This window comes from Diceros bicornis, chromosome 8 (assembly GCF_020826845.1).
Source record: "Diceros bicornis minor isolate mBicDic1 chromosome 8, mDicBic1.mat.cur, whole genome shotgun sequence".
Taxonomy (NCBI): domain Eukaryota; kingdom Metazoa; phylum Chordata; class Mammalia; order Perissodactyla; family Rhinocerotidae; genus Diceros; species Diceros bicornis.
This window is the reverse complement of record NC_080747.1, coordinates 38,917,799-38,939,266: the sequence shown is the minus strand read 5'-3', so window position 1 is coordinate 38,939,266 and position 21,468 is coordinate 38,917,799. Positions and strand designations below refer to the sequence as shown.

The 21,468-nt window shown below is 38.5% G+C and overlaps 1 protein-coding gene across 3 annotated transcripts in view; it reads right to left on the bottom strand.

Moving 5' to 3' along the window:
- Nucleotides 1-17,220: 17,220 nt before the first annotated feature.
- The window catches only part of GABRB1 (gamma-aminobutyric acid type A receptor subunit beta1), a 370,873-nt gene continuing 366,625 nt past the window's right edge, over nucleotides 17,221-21,468 (bottom strand). For 2 of the 3 annotated variants that reach the window (XM_058546998.1, XM_058546999.1), the window contains one exon: nucleotides 19,435-20,073. In XM_058546998.1, coding sequence (XP_058402981.1) covers nucleotides 19,729-20,073 — 345 coding nt within the window. In that variant the 3' untranslated portion in view covers nucleotides 19,435-19,728. Of the gene's footprint in view, nucleotides 17,332-19,434; nucleotides 20,074-21,468 lie in introns of those variants that run through there. The other variant, XR_009220962.1, reaches the window with a different exon arrangement.

Below are 21,468 nucleotides of genomic sequence, written 5' to 3'. Positions count from 1 at the left end.
TTTTTATATGTTTTATTTCAGATGACTTTCTACATAATGCAATAATACATAATTGATTGGTACCTGCTATTTGCAACTTTACAGCTCTTTAGAGCATCAGACTATTATTTGAGGTGTCCAGAGTAATTATGACTATTCTCATCATACAGATGAGGGTAGGCTTAAAGAGGTTAATATATACCTGAGGTCTAGATAGTGCCACTCAAAATGTGTCTGTAGACTAAAGCCCATCTATGAACTGTTTGTTATAGGTGGGTGATTAGATAAGGAGCTTGTGCTGGAATGTTAATCAATATATTGACTTATTTTGGTTATGAAAAAAAAAATCAGCTGAACTAAACTGTGTGCTTAGAGAGGTAGTTGATTTACCTTCTTGTGCAACTTCCTTCTATCATTATGGACCAGTAACAGTTTCTAACCAGCACATTAAAATAATGCTGACCTAGGGCCGGCCCCGTGGCTTAGCGGTTAAGTGCACGCGCTCTGCTACTGGCGGCCCAGGTTCGGATCCCGGGCGCGCACCGACGCACCGCTTCTCTGGCCATGCTGAGGCCGCGTCCCACATACAGTAACTAGAAGGAGGTGCAACTATGACGTACAAGTATCTACTGGGGCTTTGGTGGGGTGAGGAAAGGAGGATGATTGGCAATAGACGTTAGCTCAGAGCCGGTCTTCCTCAGCAAAAAGAGGAGGATTGGCATGGATGTTAGCTCAGGGCTGATCTTCCTCACAAAATAAAATAATAATGCTGATCTAGAGATCACTTCTGAATTTCAACGCTCCATGCAATACTTCCTTTGAGAAGCAAAAAATCTACTTATTCCCCCCTCAGCACATGTTACTACTCTATTAGCATGTTTAACCCCATTATTGACAGCTAATTTATATACTATAAACTGCACATATTTAAAGTGGGCAGTCTGATAAGTTTGGACATATATACAGTTGTGAAAGCATCACCTCAATCAAGATGGTGAACATATCAATCATTCCTGCAAGTTTCCTCATATCCCTTTGTAATCCCTGCTCCTGCACCCTTTCCTCCCAGCTAACCACTGATCTGCTTCCTGCCGCTATAGATTATTTCACATTTTTGAGAGTTTAATATAAATGGAATCATACAATATATACTCTTTTTTTTTTTTTTGTGATCTGGCTTCTTTCAGCATTAGTTTGAGTTTCATCCATGTTGTTACATGTATTAATAGTTCATTCCTTTTTATTGTTGAGAAGTATTCTGTTGTAGAGTTCTACCACTATTGTTCACCAGTTGTTGGATATTTTAGTTGTTTAAAATTTTTGGCTATAACACAGAGTGCTGTGAACATTCTTGTATCCATCTTTGTATGGACATATGCTGTCTTTTGAGTAAATACCTGAGAGTGAAATGGCTGGAACGTATGGTGTGTTTATGTTTGTCTTTTCAAGAAACTGCCAAAACTGTTTTCCAAAGCAATTTTTCCATTTTTCAGTTTTCCATTTTCCATTCCTACCACAGCCTATGAGAGTTCTCCCTCCACATCACTGCCGACTTTTGGTATGGTCAGTCTTTTTAATTGCAGCTATTCTAATAGGTGTATAGTGGTATCTCATTGAAGTTTTGATAATATTCATTTCCCTAATGACTAATGATGTTGAGCATCTTTTCATGTGTTTATTTGCCATCTGTCTTCTTTGATGCCCATTTGTTAATTGGATGGTTTTCTTATTATTGAGTTTTGGGAGTTCTTTAAATAGCCTGGATTCAAGTGTTTTTCAGATACGTGCCTTGCAAGTATTTTCTTACAATCTGTGGCTTGTCTTTTTTTTTTTTCTTTAAGTAGACTTTATTTTTTAGAACAGTTTTAGATTTACAGAGCAGATAGTACAGAGAGTTCCCATATATCCTACGTCCAGTTTCCCCTATTAATAACAGCTTATATTAGTATGGTATATTTGTTATAATTAATGAAGTAACATTGGTACATTATTATTAACTAAATCCCATAGTTTATTTAGATTTCCTAAGTTTCTACCTAATGTCCTTTTTCTGTTCCAGGATTCCATCCTGGATACCGTATTATATTCAGTTGTCATGTCTCCGTCGGCTTCTCTTGTTGTGATGATTTCCCACACTTTCCTTGTTTTTGATGACCTTGACAGTTTTTTTTTTTTGTGTGTGTGTGTGTGTGGAAGATTAGCTCTGAGCTAACATCTGATGCCAGTCCTCCTCTTTTTGCTGAGGAAGACCAGCCCTGGGCTAACATCCGTGCCCATCTTCCTCTACTTTATGTGGGATGCCGCCACAGCATGGCTTGACAAGTGGTGTGTCGGTCCGTGCCCGGGATCTGAACCTGCGAACCCTGGGCCGCCAAGTGGAGCGTGCAAACTTAACCACTACACCACCGAGCTGGCCCCTAATGACCTGGACAGTTTTGAGGAGTGTGGGTGAGATATTTTGTAGGATGCCCCTCTATGGGAATTTATTGTTTTTCTCATATTTAAATTGGGTTATGGGTTTCTGGGAGGAAGGTCACAGAGGTAAAGTGCCATTTATATTACATCATATCAAGGGTACATACTGTTAACAAGATTTATGACTTCACGTTGAACTTGATCACCTGGCAGAGGTAGTGTTGATCAAGTTTCTTCACTGTGAATTTGCTCTTTATTCTTTTTCCATACTGTGCTCTTTGGAAAGAAGTCAGTATGTGCAGCCTGTACTTAAGGATGGGAAGTTGTGTTTCCCCTCTTTGAGGTCAGAGTATCTATGGAAATCATTTGGAATTCTGCAGATTTGTCTCTACTCTCCTATTTATTAATTTAGTTAATCATTTATTTATACAATATGGACTCATGGATATTTTATGCTTTGGCCATTGGGAGCTCTTTCAGTTGGCTCCTATGGCCCTTGGACATACACCTTATTAATGGGGATGGGGTTGATTGATTTTTTATTTCCTTAACTTTCTGGTAGTATAAGATGTCCCAGGCTCATCTTGTCCATTTTCTGCCCAGTGCTATAATCAGCCATTTCTCCAAGAAGCTCTGGTTCCTTTAGTTGAAGAAAAGTATTAGAAACCAAGATGGGTGTGCTCATTGCTACTGGAGTGTTGTTTCTTTTAGGCCCTCTCGGCTGACAGAACAAAGAAATATATGCCTGTAAACTATAGATACATATCTATAAATATTTTTTTTATAAAGTCATTTGCATCTGTATTAAACTCCACACAAGTTCATGCTGATGTCCCTAACTCTAATCCCTTACCACATGGATCATTCTAGCCTGTTACCCTTCCTCCTCTGTAAATTCACATTCCAGCAGTGAGAAACCTGACTCGCACCATCCACCATCCATTTACTTAAATTGTTAAATTCCAGTATATATATAGAGAGCAGTATCCAAATTGTTAATCTGCAGCCCTGTGAGAAACAACTTTATTTACAGTTCTTTTTGTCTTTAGTTTTACGGACTCCACTCACTTCCAAAGTTACTTAGGTCAATACCTTTTTCCTCTACTCCCTCAGTGAGGTTGTTTTGTACATTTGTAATACAGTTAGATTTTTTGCCTAGTCTGTATTCCTTGCTGGGATTCCTAAATAATTTTTAAATTTGCATACATTAAGGTTCACTCTTTGTTTGATCAGTTCTGAGTTTTGACAAATGCCTAATGTCATGTATCCACTGTACAGAATAGTTTAACACCCTAAAGATCCCTCGTTCTTTACCTATTCATCCCTTTCCACTTTCCTCTGAACCCCAGACAGCTAGTGATTCTTCTTAATGTCTTGATAGTTTTGCCTTTTCCAGAATGTCATGTAATTGGGATCATACTGTATATAGTCTTTTCAGACTGAATTTGTTATCGAACCAGAGTTCGCTGCCTGATGTGCATAGAAGGCAATACTACAGCACTGGTTTTTGAGAGAAGAAAGCTTTACTGCATGGCTGACCAGCAAGGAGAAAGGAGGCAAGACTCAAATCTGTCTCCCCTAGCTGAAGCGGGGACAGACTTTTAAGGAGTTGAGAGTGGGAGTGTTTATACAAGATATTAGCTCTGCGGAACCCGATTGGAGGGTGGGAGTGTAATAGTCTTTTAAGTCTGGTGTGCCACAAATCAAGGGACTCCCTTGCTTCTTAGGTTCCCTGTGCCACTTTCTCTTCACATTGAGCTCTGTAGTTAGGGAACTTTTGGTTCCTAGGTGGCTTGAGGTCACCTGAGGACAAGGTTTCCACCTTCTGAGCATGCAGCCGCTACATAACTTGCAGTTTGTGCTCGTTGCCCCTGCAAGACAACTTTGATATTTCATTATTGATATAATAGGATACAATAGGGCCAGTACGAATTGGTCTATGATGGTTATAGCTTCTTTCACTTAGCAATATATATTTAGGGTTCTTCCATGTCTTTTCGTGGCTTGATAACTCACTTCTTTATTATCTTTGAATAATATATCATTGTATAGATGTACCACAGTTTGTTTATCCATTCACCTATTAAAGGAAATTGGTTGTTTTCAATTTTTGGCAATTATAAATAAAGCTGCAGTAAACATTCACAGGCAGGTTTTTGTTTGGACACAAGTTTTCAAATTAACTGAGTAATACCTAGGAGTGTGATTGCTGGATCATATTGCACGACTATGTTTAACTTTGTAAGAAACTGCCAAGTTTTTTCAAAATTGCTTTACCACTTGTGGCAAAAAACATGTAATGAAATCTACCCTCTTAACAAATTTTTAAGTGTGTAGTACAGTATTCTTACCTCTGTGCACACTGTTGTACAGTAGTGCAGCAACTGTACAAGTCATTACTGGTACATGAGTACAACAAGACTATATACAGTATGATCCCAATTATATGACATGTACATGTAGCAGATATCCACAACTTTTTCATTTTGTGTGACTGAAACTCTACCCATTGAACAACAACTCCCCATTTCCCCCTCCTCCAGACCCCAGCAATCACCATTTAGCTTTCTGCTTCATGAGTTTGATTACTTTAGATACTTCATGTAAGTGGAATTGTGCAGTATTTGTCCTTCTATGACTAGCTAATTTCAGTTAACCATAATGTCCTCAAGGTTCATCCATGTTTTCACATGTGACCGGATTTCCTTCCCTTTTTTTAGGGTTGAATACTATTCCATTGTATGTATATACCACATTTTCTTTATCCATTAATCTGTCAATGGACATTTAAGTTGTTTCTACCTCTTAGCCATTGGGACTAATGCTGCATACGAGTGCAAATACCTCTTCAAGATCCCGTTTTCAATTCTTTTGGATAAATACCTGGAAGTGGGATTGTTGGATCATATGGCAGTTCTATTTTTAATTTTTTGAGGAACCTCCATACTGTTTTCCATAGTGACTATACCATTTTACATTCCCACCAACAGTGCACAAGGTTTCCAATTTCTCCATATCCTTGACTGATACTAGTGACAACACACATATACTTTATGCACAAACAAATTCCCAGGTGTCTGAAGGAGAACCTCCCTTGCATGCCAGCATATGACAAAGTCTTGTCAGAGTGACGTTTCTGACTCTCTCTTATCCAGTCCTAGCTGGGCACTTTCATACTCACTTTATAGTTATTGCGAATGCGTGGATATGCTGGTTTGCCCTAATCTCATTTATTCAGTTGGTCTACCCCATCTAAACTGTAATTTTCTCTGAGGCTGAGAAGATGTGTTTGATATCTTTACTGTTGTCTTTTCCCATTGCTCTTGGATTCCTACATTTAGGAAGATGTTGGCTGCTAACCTTATGTTAGCTGCTTCTTATCTATAATCCGTATAGCAAATCCTAAACATGCTACTTATATATTTGTTCCTTTTCTAATTTAAATAAAACTGGATGGCCATTTACGTCTCCTGTTGTATAATACAGTCTTCTGAAATAGTAGCCAGTGTAGGGTGTCTCAGAAATCCCTGTTAGCTCTGCAGGCCAAGGCTCTGCTGATAAAGTGCTGATTCCCAGGTATTCTGCTGGATGGAGGTTAAAGTCGTCCCTAGGCTGGAATCTAGACTCTTATTGAAAAGCTATTCTAACCACAAGTTAATGGATAAATGAGCTACACACCTTTAGTCTGTTCATTATTTTATTGTCAACATATTCTTTCTGAAGGGAGAGAATGAGTTCAGAAGTTGGAGGTCTTCAAATTAGGAAAGACTGACAAATAGGCCACCTCTAATATTTATATTTACAGTGGAGATTTTTAAAAAATTTGACATAATGCACCTCACAAATGGATGCTATTAAAGTCAGTTTTAGGCATCATTTTTAAATACAAGGAGACTTCAATTTTTTTTCTAATATATAAACGTTCCATATGTTCAAATGTTTGTAAGGCGTGTTATCTTAAAGAATATTTTAAAAAAATCAAAATGGTACAGAAGTAAGCTCTTGGAAAAGTGCTGGTATTTTTTCTTTAATTGTTGAATAATTGTTGCAAAGAATTTCTTCCAAATAAAGGGATTTAGCTTTGTATGAAATTTTACAATAAAAGCTCTCAAATGATAGATTCAGAATTCTAAACATTTTTAAGGATTATAAAAAGATATGCCTGAAATCTTGTGTGTTTTTAAACATTATACAAAGTAAGCTTTTTATTTGTAGGCATTTTTAATAAAAAAACGTTTTATTCATGTTTTAGGGATAAACAAGCTAACATAAATTGTACATATTTACAGCAATAAACTACATTTCAGAAGCTGCACAACGGCTTTTGTAAGTATAGCTGATGGTTTTTGACACCAGCCTGCAAATGTATTTTCTTTCTTTCATTTGCTGTAACATTTAAAATCTTATAGTACCAAAGCAAAAAAAAAAACCGGCGACCTACTTTATAGCAAAGCCACAATATTAACAAAAGTATTGAATGCACTACAGTCCTCTGACGGCTGGGGTATCTGTGAGTCCTGAAGTCAAGAGCACAAGCATTTCTTGTGTCCATACCTGATTGCATGTGAGTTGATTTTGCATTTTACAAGAATACGCAATTACTCAATGAATGACTAAGAATAGAAAAAATGCCATGAAGGATAAAAGGGTCAGGAATCAGAGGACACTGAACAGTTTCTTATTCACTGATTCTCTGCTTAGAGGGAAATCTATTTCTTCTTTCATGTGTGTAGATCACAGTCTACAGGGTTCATGGATTTTGTCCACAGATAGTATTTAAGATAGTGAAGGCATAACGTCACATATGTTAAGCACGTAAAAAGGAATTAATGAAATAGCTAGAATATTTTAATTAAATCCCTAACAGAAAGAGTACAGTCAAGCACACTGTATGAAAGTTTGATTTCAAATGTAAAAAGCAACTACAGAAAATCACAAATGTCATTAGACAGAACAGCAGTTTCAATCAGAAAATGCAGCATATATTGATACAAAATAGAAACTTGAATTATAAAAGTAAGGAGTCCACCTTTCCTTTCTTGGCATTTGTTAAACTTGTCCCATTTCATTAAAATTTCTATAGGTTTCCAGAAATACTCATTCTTGCCATTTGGCTTTTTCAGTGGTCTGGTAGGTATACAAAAGTATTATCTGCTTGTATAAGAAAGCAAACACTTATGTCAAAAGAGCAAAAGAACATTAAAATATTGTAACTTATGTGTTTTTGCAATTAAAGGAGTTCTGCCTGCTGAAAAATAAACAGGGAGAAAGGGATTATTTTATTTATAAGAACTGTGTAATGCCAATCAAGATATGAATTAGCTAAATCATGTTTGGTAGAAGGGTAGATGGACAATTCAGCAAATCGATTAGTGGAGATTTAAAAACATTCAAGAAACGTAACGGATTTTGAGAGGCAATAGAAGGTATGAATTTCTTTCTGTATATATATAGCACCTGCTTTTGAAAGCCCCAGCTCTATAGTACAGCGTGCTATGAATTAAAATAGCAGGAGACTGGTTTGGAAAGTTTAGCTAATTTTTGGATTCAATGAAGTTTTAGGTGAGGTGGTAGCCAAAGAGGTGTTCCATGACTGGCAGGATAATAATTTTCCTATTCTTTAGCCTAATGAGTCCTGCTTTCCCAAACCTCCTGAATCACCCTATAAAGATCTTTGCCTCTGGTTGAGTCTCCTCGGGGAAAGTCAAAAGAAGTGAAATAATTATTCAGAGATGATGGACAGCCAAGAGAATTTTTCAAGCAAGCCATCCTCAACCCAGATGTGTTTCTCTCAAAAACAGTTTTATTTGTATTTAAACAATATTAAAGTTTCCAATTTACATTTCCATTAACCTTTTAAATGACATAACAACATTATTTCACATTAGCCATTAGGTTTCCATCACAATGGCACAAAATGCTGCCTCGTGGTCAAAAATAAAAAGCTTATTTAAAGATGTCAAAAAATTTTTGCTCCTTGTAAACATTTATGTCATTTGGAATTTCCAAAAACCTCATGCAATCTTGACTTTGTAATAATGCCACATGGTAGTTTTTGTCAAGAGGGTATTGGCCTCCTCTAAAATAAGGAGTGGAGCAACACAGTCAATAAATATATGCACATCTAATCACAAGCATTCCCTACTTAGAAGAGTAGTGGATGTTCTGAATATGAAATATCACTTGGATATATAATTCTGTTTTTCATGACACGTGGTGAGTTAGAATAATCAAGGTACTTCCCTAAAAATGTCTCAGGGGCATTGTTGCAAAATATAAGATATTTCAAGCTTTATCCAGCACGTATTTCGAAAAGATGTAAGAAACAGAGTAACATGCGTTGATTAGCTTAAAGAAAGCAAAAGCAGATACACTGCAATTCAAAGTATTGGGGAGAATATCAAGTAGAAAAATATGTTATCTAGTAAAACTGGGGTGGCTGGTTGCCACTTTGAAGTAAGGCTTACAAATGATATATTTCTTTTATGCAAGTATGTAAATAATATACATAACAGGAGAAGAGGAAAGTTAACAAATGAAATGAAGGGGGCAGAAAAGGTGTTTCTCTGTACATCTATTTTATGCAGTCTAGAGGGATAATGGAATGTCAAGAACTGCCCATCCCCCTTAGATAGTTCTAAACCTTCTATTTATTTCTTGGCAGAAATGAAATTTGGTTGCAATACTTTCTGGTAGTATTGTCTTAGAATTCACATTGGTGTGTTCCAAATATGCAGTGTAGTCCCAGCTTCAAGAATAAACACCCCAGAGAACCTAGATTCAAAAGGCCGTTAACGAGGCAAACGTGGGTAAACAGGGGAATAATAAAACTTAAATGAAAAACTTCCTTTTTCCATCAAGGAAAAGCAGTAGTAATTAGCATGGAAAGTTCAATTCTGCCAGAACTGGTGGAATCTAGAATGATGGTATTAGGATTCAGTCCGTTTAGTCCTAAGCAATGGAAAAAATCTCAATGACCACTTTGCACAGACCCCAACGTGGGTCCAACTGTAACTTTGCATTTTTTTTTTTAAATCTATTTAGAGATTGTAGACATAGGCTCTATGGGACTAAAATAACTTGGGGGAGATTTTTTGGGGGCACTTGCCTCACAAGATATTATCTATAATCCTGAAGTATTGCCCATTATGGGAAATGTGTTTCTCTATTGCTTCATTTACCAACATAGGTCATTTAATCAGCATTTACAGACTTGCTAGCATGGACAGAACAACAGATGCTTTAGGCAATACAAAAGAATTAGAAAATGCGGCATTTACCCTTGAAGATCTTACACTTTACTTAGAGAGGCAGAACATCTATTTGCAAAACTGCTGGAAAATACACAAATGAAATAACTATTGCTATTGGACAAAATGGTCACAAGAATTGAGGCAGTGCTAGCAGGAGAGTGAACAGAATAAGGAAAGGTTGCTCATGGATGGCTTTTTGGATGATAGTGACCTGATTCATAATCCACCATTGGGGAGGGGCTAGGAAGAGGAAAATGTGGGCAGTGTAAATAAAATGTAAGACTTCAAGCACAGCAATGAGAACATTTTGGGGTGATGTGTGGCTGTCGCAGTGGCAGGGTAGGGAAGGCCTGAAGATGAGCTGGCTTCAAGCTGAGTAACGGGAACAATGAGAATTAAGGTGAGCACGAGTGGTGGAGAAGACTGAGGTCAGACAATAAATGATTCCATAGGGAGCCAAGACATATATTTTCTCTAAGGTGTTAATAGTAACTTATTAAATATTTCCCATACTCTCCAGGTATGAGAACTATGACACCCCATAATTAGTGCAACTATATAATTTATTATCGAAATGGACAATTTTGAGAGTGAAAGGTGGCTCTCTTGATAATTACATACTGGGACTGTCTTGGGCAAACTAGGGATTATGGTTTCCTAACAATAATGCTATCCACAAAGAACTGGGGCACACTTCACGCTATTCAGTTGTTGCACAAGCTGTTCCTTCTACGCTTTCCATCACGAGAAAAATGAAAGGCTTTTGTGTGGGGGATGGGAGAAGGGCAGAGAAGAAGGATAAAAAAAGAAGAGTGTTTACTGGACATAGTATCTAGCTGTTGAGAGTGAAAATTGTTCTCTTCCCTCCTACTCTCAACTCATCTTTGAACTACCTGAAACTTAGATCATCAAAGTAAAAAGGATTAAACCTAGGCTGTGTAGTTGAGTGGAAAAAGCTTTGCCTTTGGAGCCAAGAAAAGCTCTAACTCTATCAGTAACTAGTTATCAGGTCTTGGGTAAATCATTAACCTATCTGAGTCCTATTTCCAGATATTGGTATTGTCATCATAACTTCGTAGGGTTGTAGTAAAGATCAAATCATGAAATTACGTGTAGGAAAGTGTTTTCTGATGCCTTAGACTGATGTGTGACAGTCATTGTTGAGTATCTCTCAAGAAGCCATTCTTCCTTCTTTTTGTTCACATATCCTCCCTCTTTTTGTTCAGTTATGGGGCAGCTCTGGGGGGGTCAATGTTGTAAATCAATCATGACAATTCCATCCCTCTTCTCAGTGACTGGTTTGGAATGGATATGTAATCCAACCCTGGCCAATGGGACAAAAGAGAAGAGTGCTCGGGGAGTTTTCTGGGAAAGATGTCCTTGCTCTTAAAAAGAGACCCAATGCAGGACTTTCCTTTTTTCTGCCAGCTGATGTGGGTGCATGAGTGTGGCCATTTTGCAACCATAATGGGTGTTGAGAACACGCAGAGTTAGGAAGAACCGGTTACGGAAGGGACCTGGGTCCTGGATGACATCATTGTGCTATTGAAATAATTAACCCAGTAACCACCCTACTTCTGAACTTACAGTTGTGAGATAATAACATTTTGATTGTTAACGTTACTATTAACTCCCTACTTTAAGAGGAGTGATGAGTACACTTGTGAGTCGGAAGTTTGGAACAATAGTTTTTGTAGGGTGTTTGAGGTTGAGGGGCAGAATATTAGGCTAACTTTAATTAAAAAAGGCAGTCCCATTCATAGATTGGCCTATGATGGAAGGGAGGAATTTCTAGGCACTGTCCTAACAATTTTGAATGGTCAGGGGGCTCTCAGGAGAATCATGAAAGTTTAGAGTTGAAAGATGCCTTTAAAAAAAGGAAAAACAGGGGCCAGCCTGGTGGCACAAGTGGTTAAATGCGCGCGCTCCGCTGCAGCGGCCCGGGGTTGCAAATTCGCATCCCGGGCGTGCACCGACGCACTGCTTGTCAAGCCATGCTGTGGCGGCGTCCCATATGAAGTGGAGGAAGATGGGCATGGATGTTAGCCCAGGGCCAGTCTTCCTCAGCAAAAAAAGAGGAGGATTGGCAGATGTTAGCACAGGGCTGATCTCCTCAAAAAAAAAAACAAAAGGAAAAACTTTAAGTACATCTGTGTGCAGGAATCGCATTGGGGATCATGTTCAGAGACTGGAATGGGGAAGATACATGCTTTAAAAATATGAATAGCTAGAAATATTAATCACAACTTAATACGTAAACTTGCAGTTTTGTCATGGCTGTGCCTAAAACATTTGGCAGATTTAACCAGTTAAGTGGGGGATGGAAGGAGGTAGGGGGTAATGGGGCTGGGAGAGTGGATAACAGAGGTTCTAAAGACCTGGAATCTTTTCTGACTAGATAGGAGGCTGCCTCTTGCCTGAGACCTCAGGCCTATCTGCTATTCCACCTCCAGAACATAGGACAGCGATGGGGGCCAGAATTGGGGAGGAACACTGAAGGACACTGCAACAGTTTTTCTGCTCTGATGCTGCCTTGAAGGTGGCTTTTCCACTCAAGAGGGATGTTTCATGGCTTTTCCTGACTGAGTTACAGAGAATGGCCTGAGGGATCTACATCTTCCAGAGATATAAAAATAGATACCACATTGTTTTATGTTATGTGAGACTCTCCAGTGCTCTTACAGGGAAATATTGTAGTAAAGACCATTACTAAAATCATAAAATATTTTTTTTGCCACTGGCCTGCAGATTTAACTGTATGTTCTATGTATTTTTTAAAGGAATATGAACAGGTATTGAATTCGATTCACTTGACACCACATGGTTTACTCTGATGGCTTATATTCTCAAAGACATGCAACAAGGAATATTACTAAATTTATGTGGCTATGTTAGCAGAGGCCATGGTGCTCCTGTATCTTTGTAACCTCCTGGACAAATAAACTTCTCGAAAATTCCTTTTAAAATTTAGTTCTGGAAAGGAACTTGGAGGTCATTTGGTGGCATGTCCAAAGTCACACAACAGGCAGTGGCAGAGTCAGCATAAAGGTCATGCAATCCTAAGTCCAAGGTGTCTTCCATCCACTTTAATTTTCCTCTCCCCACCACGTAGCTCATTTGTTATTAACTTTTTAAGGTTAGGACATTGTTTGCACTTTGCTTGGTTTTAGAACTTTCTGTTTTCTAAGTCTACAGAAATGCTGTCTGGAGGAAAAAGATGTCTACACATTTTATAGGGGCAATTTAGACAGTTTGTATTATGACTTGTCCAATTACCAACTACATTTAACGTTTGCTGCAAGGTTGAGGGGGACCAGGTAGGGTGACGATGCATAGAAGTGCAAATCCACAATAGGAATCAGATACAGAAAGGATGGAGTAGGTCAAGTTCCCAGAGGATAGTCTGTAACTAGTGGTGTGCTATGTGAATGATAAGCCATTCTGGGAGGAATAATAATGGATTTTTAAATGTTGTATAATTAAGACTGAAAGAGGGCATGAATAAACAAGTTTGATGAAAAAGAATTGATACAGTGTGAATTCACCATATTACAACTACAGTGTAATGTAAGGAGATGGTCTTATCATTAAACTTTGATGTAGAGAATATACATTTTCCTAGGTTTGAGCTAATGCTTTTTATTTCTACTTTATTTTGAATTAGTCTGGGAGAGAGAAGGTTTATGTAAACACATGTACTCTTTACATAAGGGACAGGAGAGCAGAAAAGAAAAATAATACAAGGCAGTTCAGAGGAGGCTACTGTGATGATACAAACTCCCTCCAAAGGCCTTTTAAATGCAATAGGAGTAGGAATTTGGGAAAATGCATTGTTTTTGGGGATTCAATTGAAGATATGCAATATAAATCTAAAGAGGCTGAAGCTTTCAGCTATTCATGGGCAAGATAGCTAATTAGGTTTGGAAATGAGAAAGAGGAAAAAGAAATGAAGTGAGTTCATTCATTCATTCAGGAAGGAATGAACACAGAGAGGTAATCTATCTTATGCAGCCAAACCTGCAAAATGCACACACATATCATATTTTAATAATTTTCACCTATAAATAATTATATTGGAAAATATCCCCTCTTCCCTGTTTCTCTTCAAAAGGAAACCCAGGGAGAAGTAGAAGCCAGATAGCAAAACCGATTGCTTTTATTTGTCCTTTGGCTTTCATTTGGGGCTGTTTTAAGCTAGTGAATCTGTGACCCTGTGTACCTAAGGCAAATGCATAAAGTTATTTGGCCTCTCTTTTATTGCTTTATTTTTCTATTGTCTGTAGGACAGGAAATGCATGTAGCGTCATTCATGAGAATGGTTTTCTTTCCCAACTGGTTCAGAAATACACCTACTTGGGGCTGGCCCCGTGGCTTAGCTGTTAAGTGCGTGCACTCCACTACTGGCGGCCTGGGTTTGGATCCCAGGTGTGCACCGACGCACCGCTTGTCCGGCCATGCTGAGGCAGCGTCCCACATACAGGAACTAGAAAGGACGTGCAACTATGACATACAACTATCTACTGGGGCCTTGGGGAAAAAAAGGGGAAAAAAAAAAAAAAGAACTACACCTACTTTTCCCACATTGAGCTCCTACTGCAGCCTTTGTTATGATTGCTGTTGCTCCAGGATGTGCAACGTATCTAGTGGACAATCAGCAATGGTTGTGAGTCCCTTGATGTACCAACGACTTTTTTAATTAGGAAAAACAAAACAAAACAAAGGACCGTTAGACCTCTTCAGTTTGAATAAGGAAATTCTTGCTTTGGAGAAGTAAAAACAAACTCAAAATTTTTTATGTTTATCCTTCCAGGAACTTTTTGTTTTCTGGTTTGCAATTCTCTTAAAAAGGATTTCCTTTCAAATGTTTGCTTGTGAAATTGCAGCCTCTAACAGTTAAGTTTTCTGTCAGTTTGGTTGATTTCAGTTATCTAGAAAAAGCATGATTAAAATAAAAGCACACTGTGTTCTATACCTAGAAATTGACTGAGCAGGGCATTTAACTTATTCAATTGATGGTGGACCCTAGTTGCCACATTTTGGAACCAAAATGTCTCACAAGGATGGCTCCCTGCATTCTCCTGGCACAAAAAGCCCTGCCTTGCTAAGTTCTCACCTCCAAGAAAGACATCATTAATGCTAAAACATTACTGAGAAGCCAACCTATGTCCCTGCTTGCTTGGATATTCTGAATTTCCGCAGGCACCATCAACCTCTCGGGGACTGCCAGTTTGCATGGAAACACATCTTATGGCATAATATCTCACCGTTCTGAGGACTTTTTCAAGAATATCAGGACTTGGGAGAAACATATTTGAGAACGTTTAATTACCAGATTCTCTTTTAAGTTTAATACATATCAAACATATCCTGGGCCCCCAGTTGAAAAATACTTGTTTTAATTCCCAGTCCCCTCTACCAATATTTCTCTTTACCATTTAAAAATAGTGACATGGTTACCTCTGGATCTTTCAGGGATGAATCAGCCAGTTGGTGTTATCAATGTCACTTGCTATCTCTTCCTTTTCTTCTTCCCATGATTTGGACATTTGACTGCTTACACTGATCAAACCCATCCACCTACTTCTATTCTTATTAGAAGTTCTGGGAAACATTGTGAAAGAAAAAAAAGGTAGAAGCTATAGTGATTGGTGCAAATGAAGCTTTGGGTTACCTGTGGATTTTGATCATCTCTTCCATTCCTGAACCCCTCAACAGCATGGATAATTCAGTATCTGAATACATGAATAGCCACGAATGACTGATAGAAACACGCTTGCTTTTCATGACACAATTCCAGGAGCAGCTCACGACAGTTCCTGTCTCTGCTGGTGCGCTGTTGCCAAGCCCCACAGCTGTGCATCCTTCTTGGCAGCAACTGTCCCTTTCAGTGGGGTTGGGTGTGAGGCAGGGATCACAGACACCTGGCAGAGTTATACAACTGCACACACAAAATGGCGGAGAAAGTGCAAGACCTAAAAAGATTCTGATTTGGGCCCAAATCACTAGTCATTTCACTTTATGAACAAAAGCAAGTGCCTTATAAGCTTACATTATTTACAATGCTCAGAGTTTTCAAACATTCACCCAAAGCTGAGGACCACCACACAACAGGGAACAGTTCAATGAACTATGTACAGAATTTACAAGGAAGTTTACACAATATTCTACATTCTCTTAACATGTTTACCTTTGTATTTACTGTTTGCTTTCAAGAAACAGATATTTTTGTTTGTTTTTCTGTCCTCATCCCAGTAACTTCTGATTGGACCAACATGAACAAATACTTGCACATTCCTTTTTCCTCCCTCCTGGGATATATAATTACACTTTGTTTAGGAGAAAAAATTGTGGCACATCACCCTTTGGTAAGATACTATTCAAAATTGTCCATATAAGAAATCTTGGAGATTGTTTCTTTCTAGCATTATAAATATATCTTTTTTGTTTAACTTGACAAATTTTAATCGAGCTCTTTCTTAAATGAGTATTTATAAAGTAGTCATTGATTTTAGAAAGATGGAATTTAGTCAATATTTCTGTGTTTTGTACATAATGTTTGTTTAAGGAAAGCCTATCCTTGGATCCATAAACCAAACTTTATTCTCTGCACCACATTTTCCTCTTTGCATTTTCAAGATCCTTCACTGATTGTAAAGCATAATAAAGATGGTATATGTGAAAACATATCATTTATTCAGCAGAATTGCCAACCAGTCTGCGGTCTCTATTTGGCAATGTAGACGATGGAGGCAATAATCCCGGATAATTCAAACCAAAAATATGTCTTTACCTGGGTCTTTGCCTCACAAAGCTGGGAAGTGTAATGCACATGTCACCCCTGATATTTTAAGTCAAGGAACATGAATGGAAGGAATGAGTGCGTAGTCATCACTGTTAAATGAAAGATAGGATTTCTGCTGGGTCTACACAGGTTAAGTCTATAACACAGTTTATGTCACAGTTTATGAACTGTAAACATGGGGTCCCCTGGACATAACTGTGGCATAAGAGAGTGAGTCCATGCAATTTTCAGCCTCTGCTGCCACTTCGGTAATACAGGATATTATGGCTATTTTCATGGCAAAAAGAAAACAACCCAATAATAGTTAAATAGTAACCCCTCTACAATGTAATGATCTGAATCTTTCAGGAATGGAGACCAGTTTGAGGGCACTTAAGAATATATAACAACTGTTATGTTTTATGTACATCATTTTGGGCAAGACAAGGGAGAGAGGCAGAAAAGGAAGAATTTTTTTACATGCCCTGTTCAGTCTGGAAGGAGAGTGGGTGGGGGCCAAGGAAGGGAGGATTTGGCTAGGAGGTGTCCAGAAGAAGGGAGTAGGGACAGAGGTCATTAACCAGAAATACGGTAATGTTTCCATTTTTCTGGCTGCCATTCCTTCTAAAATCAGAACAATTTAACAGTATTTGCATAATGGTGGCTGTGACCCTCTACATCCGGGAAGGCATACAGTGACACCATTTTGTGCCTGAGGGTGGATTCAGGCTTACCAATTTTACATTTTACAAAGATTAAGATATAAGAATTCAAAATATTCTTTTTGTCCTCAGAGATTCTTTACATCTAAAACTACAAGCATCAAATTCTTTAGACTTTTAAGGCAAGATAAAAATAATAATAAAAATATAAATTACCTCAATCTTTTCCAAGTAGAATAATCTAAACAGATAAATAAAGAGAAATTTTGTTAAGGAACATAGATTACAGATGCTTCCTTTCTAATTTAGCATTCACTCTTACAAGCTTTCTAAAGAGATTTGACATCAAAATGATTCAATCCTGTGAGGTATCAGCCAAAAATCTCCCTTCCTGTATTTAAAATAGATGGCTACACAGTGGTTCCTGGGTGGTCACTGGGAATATTAACCTTACAATCAGTGGTATGGCCACCTTCCACGCTATTTGGGCATTGTACGATAGCAAAGCATCTCACCCTGCCGAGGAATTAACCAGAGTTTCAAAGTGGATTAGTTCATCTCCAGAGGCTGCAGATTTCTGTGACCAGGAAACTGTGCTTATACAACTGAAAACCTAAAGGAAAATTTGGTCCCCATACTCTAGTAATTTCTTGTGAAACCTTGAAATGATTTTTCCAGTTAAAGCCAAGTTTTTATGTTCTTACTAACGTACATTATCTATAGCAATAGACATTCATTTATTTTAGGGTTGTTTTTTCCTCTTGCTTTCTAAAAGAATATCTCATAGCTCTGTATCCTTGGGCTCATCAGTTGGAATTCAGCCTTATCTTTCCAATTAAGACTATAATTTCTAGCAGCTGATGCTACTGTAAACACAGACCCTCATCATAGCCTTAGAGAGAAAGCCAGATCATCAAATGAGGCAATCATCCCTATTATTACCTCAACCCTTATTTCACATCCAAGGATCAGGTCCCAAATCATCTCTATCACTGGTTGGTCAACTTAGCGTTTCACTCAACCTTGCAAATGAACAAATACAATTCTTAGATACTCAGGCTGAAAAAAAATAGTGATGCTTAATGACACAAAATGGGACAAATCTCAACTGTAGCTGGTTAGACATGTTTAAAATTGTGTGTTGGGCTACAGAAGGATGCCCTTTCTGTGATGACCATAACCAAAACAATCCATGAGCCAAGATAAGGGAGAGCAGTAATGACGGCGATTAATGAGTGTAGACATGGATGGTCTGTACTTTAGGGGCTGATACAAATGTTTGAAGGCCCAGTCATTTTTGTCATTATTGTTGTTATCTGTGGTTTTGCTATCTTGAAGGTTTTCTTTAAAATAGAAATCTGGCCTCGGAGGAGAACGACAACAACATGGGTATGTGAGCATTTTCTGAAGTATTCGTTTCATATTTTAGAATACAGAGCTCAGAGAGCAGAGCCTTAAAGTGCTAGCTGAGGACTGTGTAACTAGCTGTCACCATTAGATGCTGCTCTCTGGAAGGCTAAGAAATATATACTATTTGATGTAAGATTTGGCAGTTCGGGTAACTGCCCAGGCACCCTTTTCACAGCACATAAATCTTGCCTTCCTCATGGAAAGGGCAATATTTTTCTCAAGCAAAAATTGCTCACCACCCTCTTCTTTGAAGCCCACCTCCCCAACCCACTTTCTCTCAATCTCTCTGGAGCAGGAACTAGGGAAATGTGATGACATGGCTTCATGGCACAGCGGCAAGTGATTCCAGGCTAATGAAACAAGTTCAAGGCTGTTCATTTGAAATAGTAAAAAAAATGGTCATAGCCCCCCAAATTCCTTAGTCTCAACCAGAAAAGAACAATGTTCTCAGTGGCCACCAGGTTGGATTCTAAAGTTAATTTTAAATCTGCCTGGAAGTCTGAGAAGGAAGCATTTTTCAGAACACTCAGCGTAGTGGTGAGGTGAAGACGGCAGGTTCGGTTTGTGTAACCCCGGATCAGCGCCTGTCAGTCTCCCCCTCCTCTTCCGTGAGGCTGAGACCCTTCTACAAGGGAGCTGGGGGGAACTTGAGGGTGGAGGGGAGTCTTCCTTTTTCTAGACTCCTTTTTGTTTTCCCTTCTTCCTGGAAATCTGTAACTTGTCAATGGCTTTGTTTTTTCTTCTGAGATTCTGGAAATTGTGTTGTTTGTTGGCAGCATGAGATTGTTACAGGTTACCAGGAAGCAGTGCACACAGAGAGCTAGGTCCTCTTTTCATTCTCATGTGAAAAATAAATCAGTAAAACCCCGGGCGACTAGGAGGGACCGCTAAAGATCTACCTATCTAACTTCTCTTTGTGTGTGTGTGTGTGTGTGTGTGTGTGTGTGTGTGTGTGTGTTTGTAAACATGGCAATTAATAAAGCTCTGAAAGAGCTGATAACCTGGACCACAGTAGACTGGAAAAAAAATAGTGTTTTTCTTTTTTTTTTTTGTTTTGTTTTTTGAAGTAAACATGGTGCAGTAATAAAACTGATATGCAAGACCTAAAACCAATTGGATGGCTGAATCGCTTACCTCAAAAAACACAGCAGGATCGCTGCTGGGGACCTGTGGGGTTAAAAATCAAGAGAAGAGGAAAGGAGTCGTTTACGAACCATGAGGACAGACCTTAGTGTACATAGTAAAGCCAATAAACGACGTTAAAAAGAGAAAAGGTGATAGGGAAAAACATTCGGGACCACTTGTCTATGGAATTCACGTCAGTCAAGTCGGGGATTTTGACTTTGAGCTGCGAGGCGCGCCTGCGGATGCGCCCCTTGCTGTGCGCGCCGTGCGGGTCCAGCGCGCGCCCGTACGCCTCGCGGCTGGTCAGCGGCTTGCGGTACTGGATGCTGGCGCTGTCGTACGAGTACATGGTGGCCTTGGGGTCGCTCAGGCCCGTCAGCACTTCCGAGCCGCTCGTCTCGTTCCTGATTTCCAGGGTGCTGAGGAGAATGTTGCCGTGGGCGTCGACCTGACGGGAAAGGACAGGCTCAGGCGCAACTGCCAGGACATTCGCTTGTTTTCATTAACCTGTAACTGATGACACCGCATGGGGCTCATTCAACAGTCTCGCTAGACATCTGGCTCTACATGCCTCCAGCACTTGGAGATTATCTACCTACCTACCTACCTGTCTACCTATCTATCTATCATCTATCTACCTATCTATCTATCTATCTATCTATCTATCTATCTATCTATCTATCTATCTCTCTAATCTATCTGCCTACCTACCCGTCTGTTATCTATCTTTCTATCTATTTATCTATCATCATCATTTTTCTAATCCACTATCTATCCATCATCTATCTAATCTACCATCTATCATCTATCTAATCCATTATCTATTATCTATCTATCTATCTATCTAGTCTACTATCTGTCTAATCTACTTTCTATCATCTATCAATCACCTATCTAATCTATCAATCCATCTAATCTTTTATCTATTTATCTAATTTTCTATCCATCTATTTATCATTTATCTCCATTCACAAAACACTAGTATCTGTGTGCATAGTGTTTTGTGTGTGTAGATTATATATATATTTACATATTATTTTTGTTGTTAATAACTACCATTTGTTGAATCCATATATGTACATAATCCATATCCATACATATATACACATATATTTTGTAACAACGAAAAATGGCATATATGTATATGTATGGCATTTAGCTTGTTACAAAAGTGGTACATGGAAATATTTAAAATCAGAAACAAACAGGAAGCAAAAAATAAAAAGTAAAAACGCATAATCTCACCTTCAGAATCCATTATTTTTAATGTCTTGCTAGCCTTCCACTCTATTTTCTATTCATATATACTTACAAACACAGCCTCACCAAGTATATTTTGCTTTGCAATCTGCTTTTGTCAGTTAATAGTATCGCCTGGTCATTGTTCCGTGTTAGTAAATAATCCTCTGTGACATCATTTATTAACAGCTTATATGAATAAACCATAATTGACTTAATCTATTGTTAGATGTTAAGACTTGCTTTACTTTTGTGATATTATATAAACAAACCTGCAAGGAATATCTTTTAGCTAAATTTTTGTGCGTATCCATAAGTATTTCCTTAGGCTAAATTGCCAGAAGTGGGATTCATGAATCAAAAGGATATGCCTGGCTACACTCTAACTTTTGTGTCTCCACCATTGTTCACGGCTGCTTCCTACCACTCCAGTGATAACCCATTCCAGATTTCCTGGTTCTTCTCTATGCTATGCCCACGCACACACTTCTGGAACTACAGGAAATGTGAGCACATTTGGCCTATAATGTGGCTTTGTTTAACTTCAAGCTGATGTGCTTTGCAAACTGATTTACCTGGAGAGGACATGGCTCATTCGTGCAAA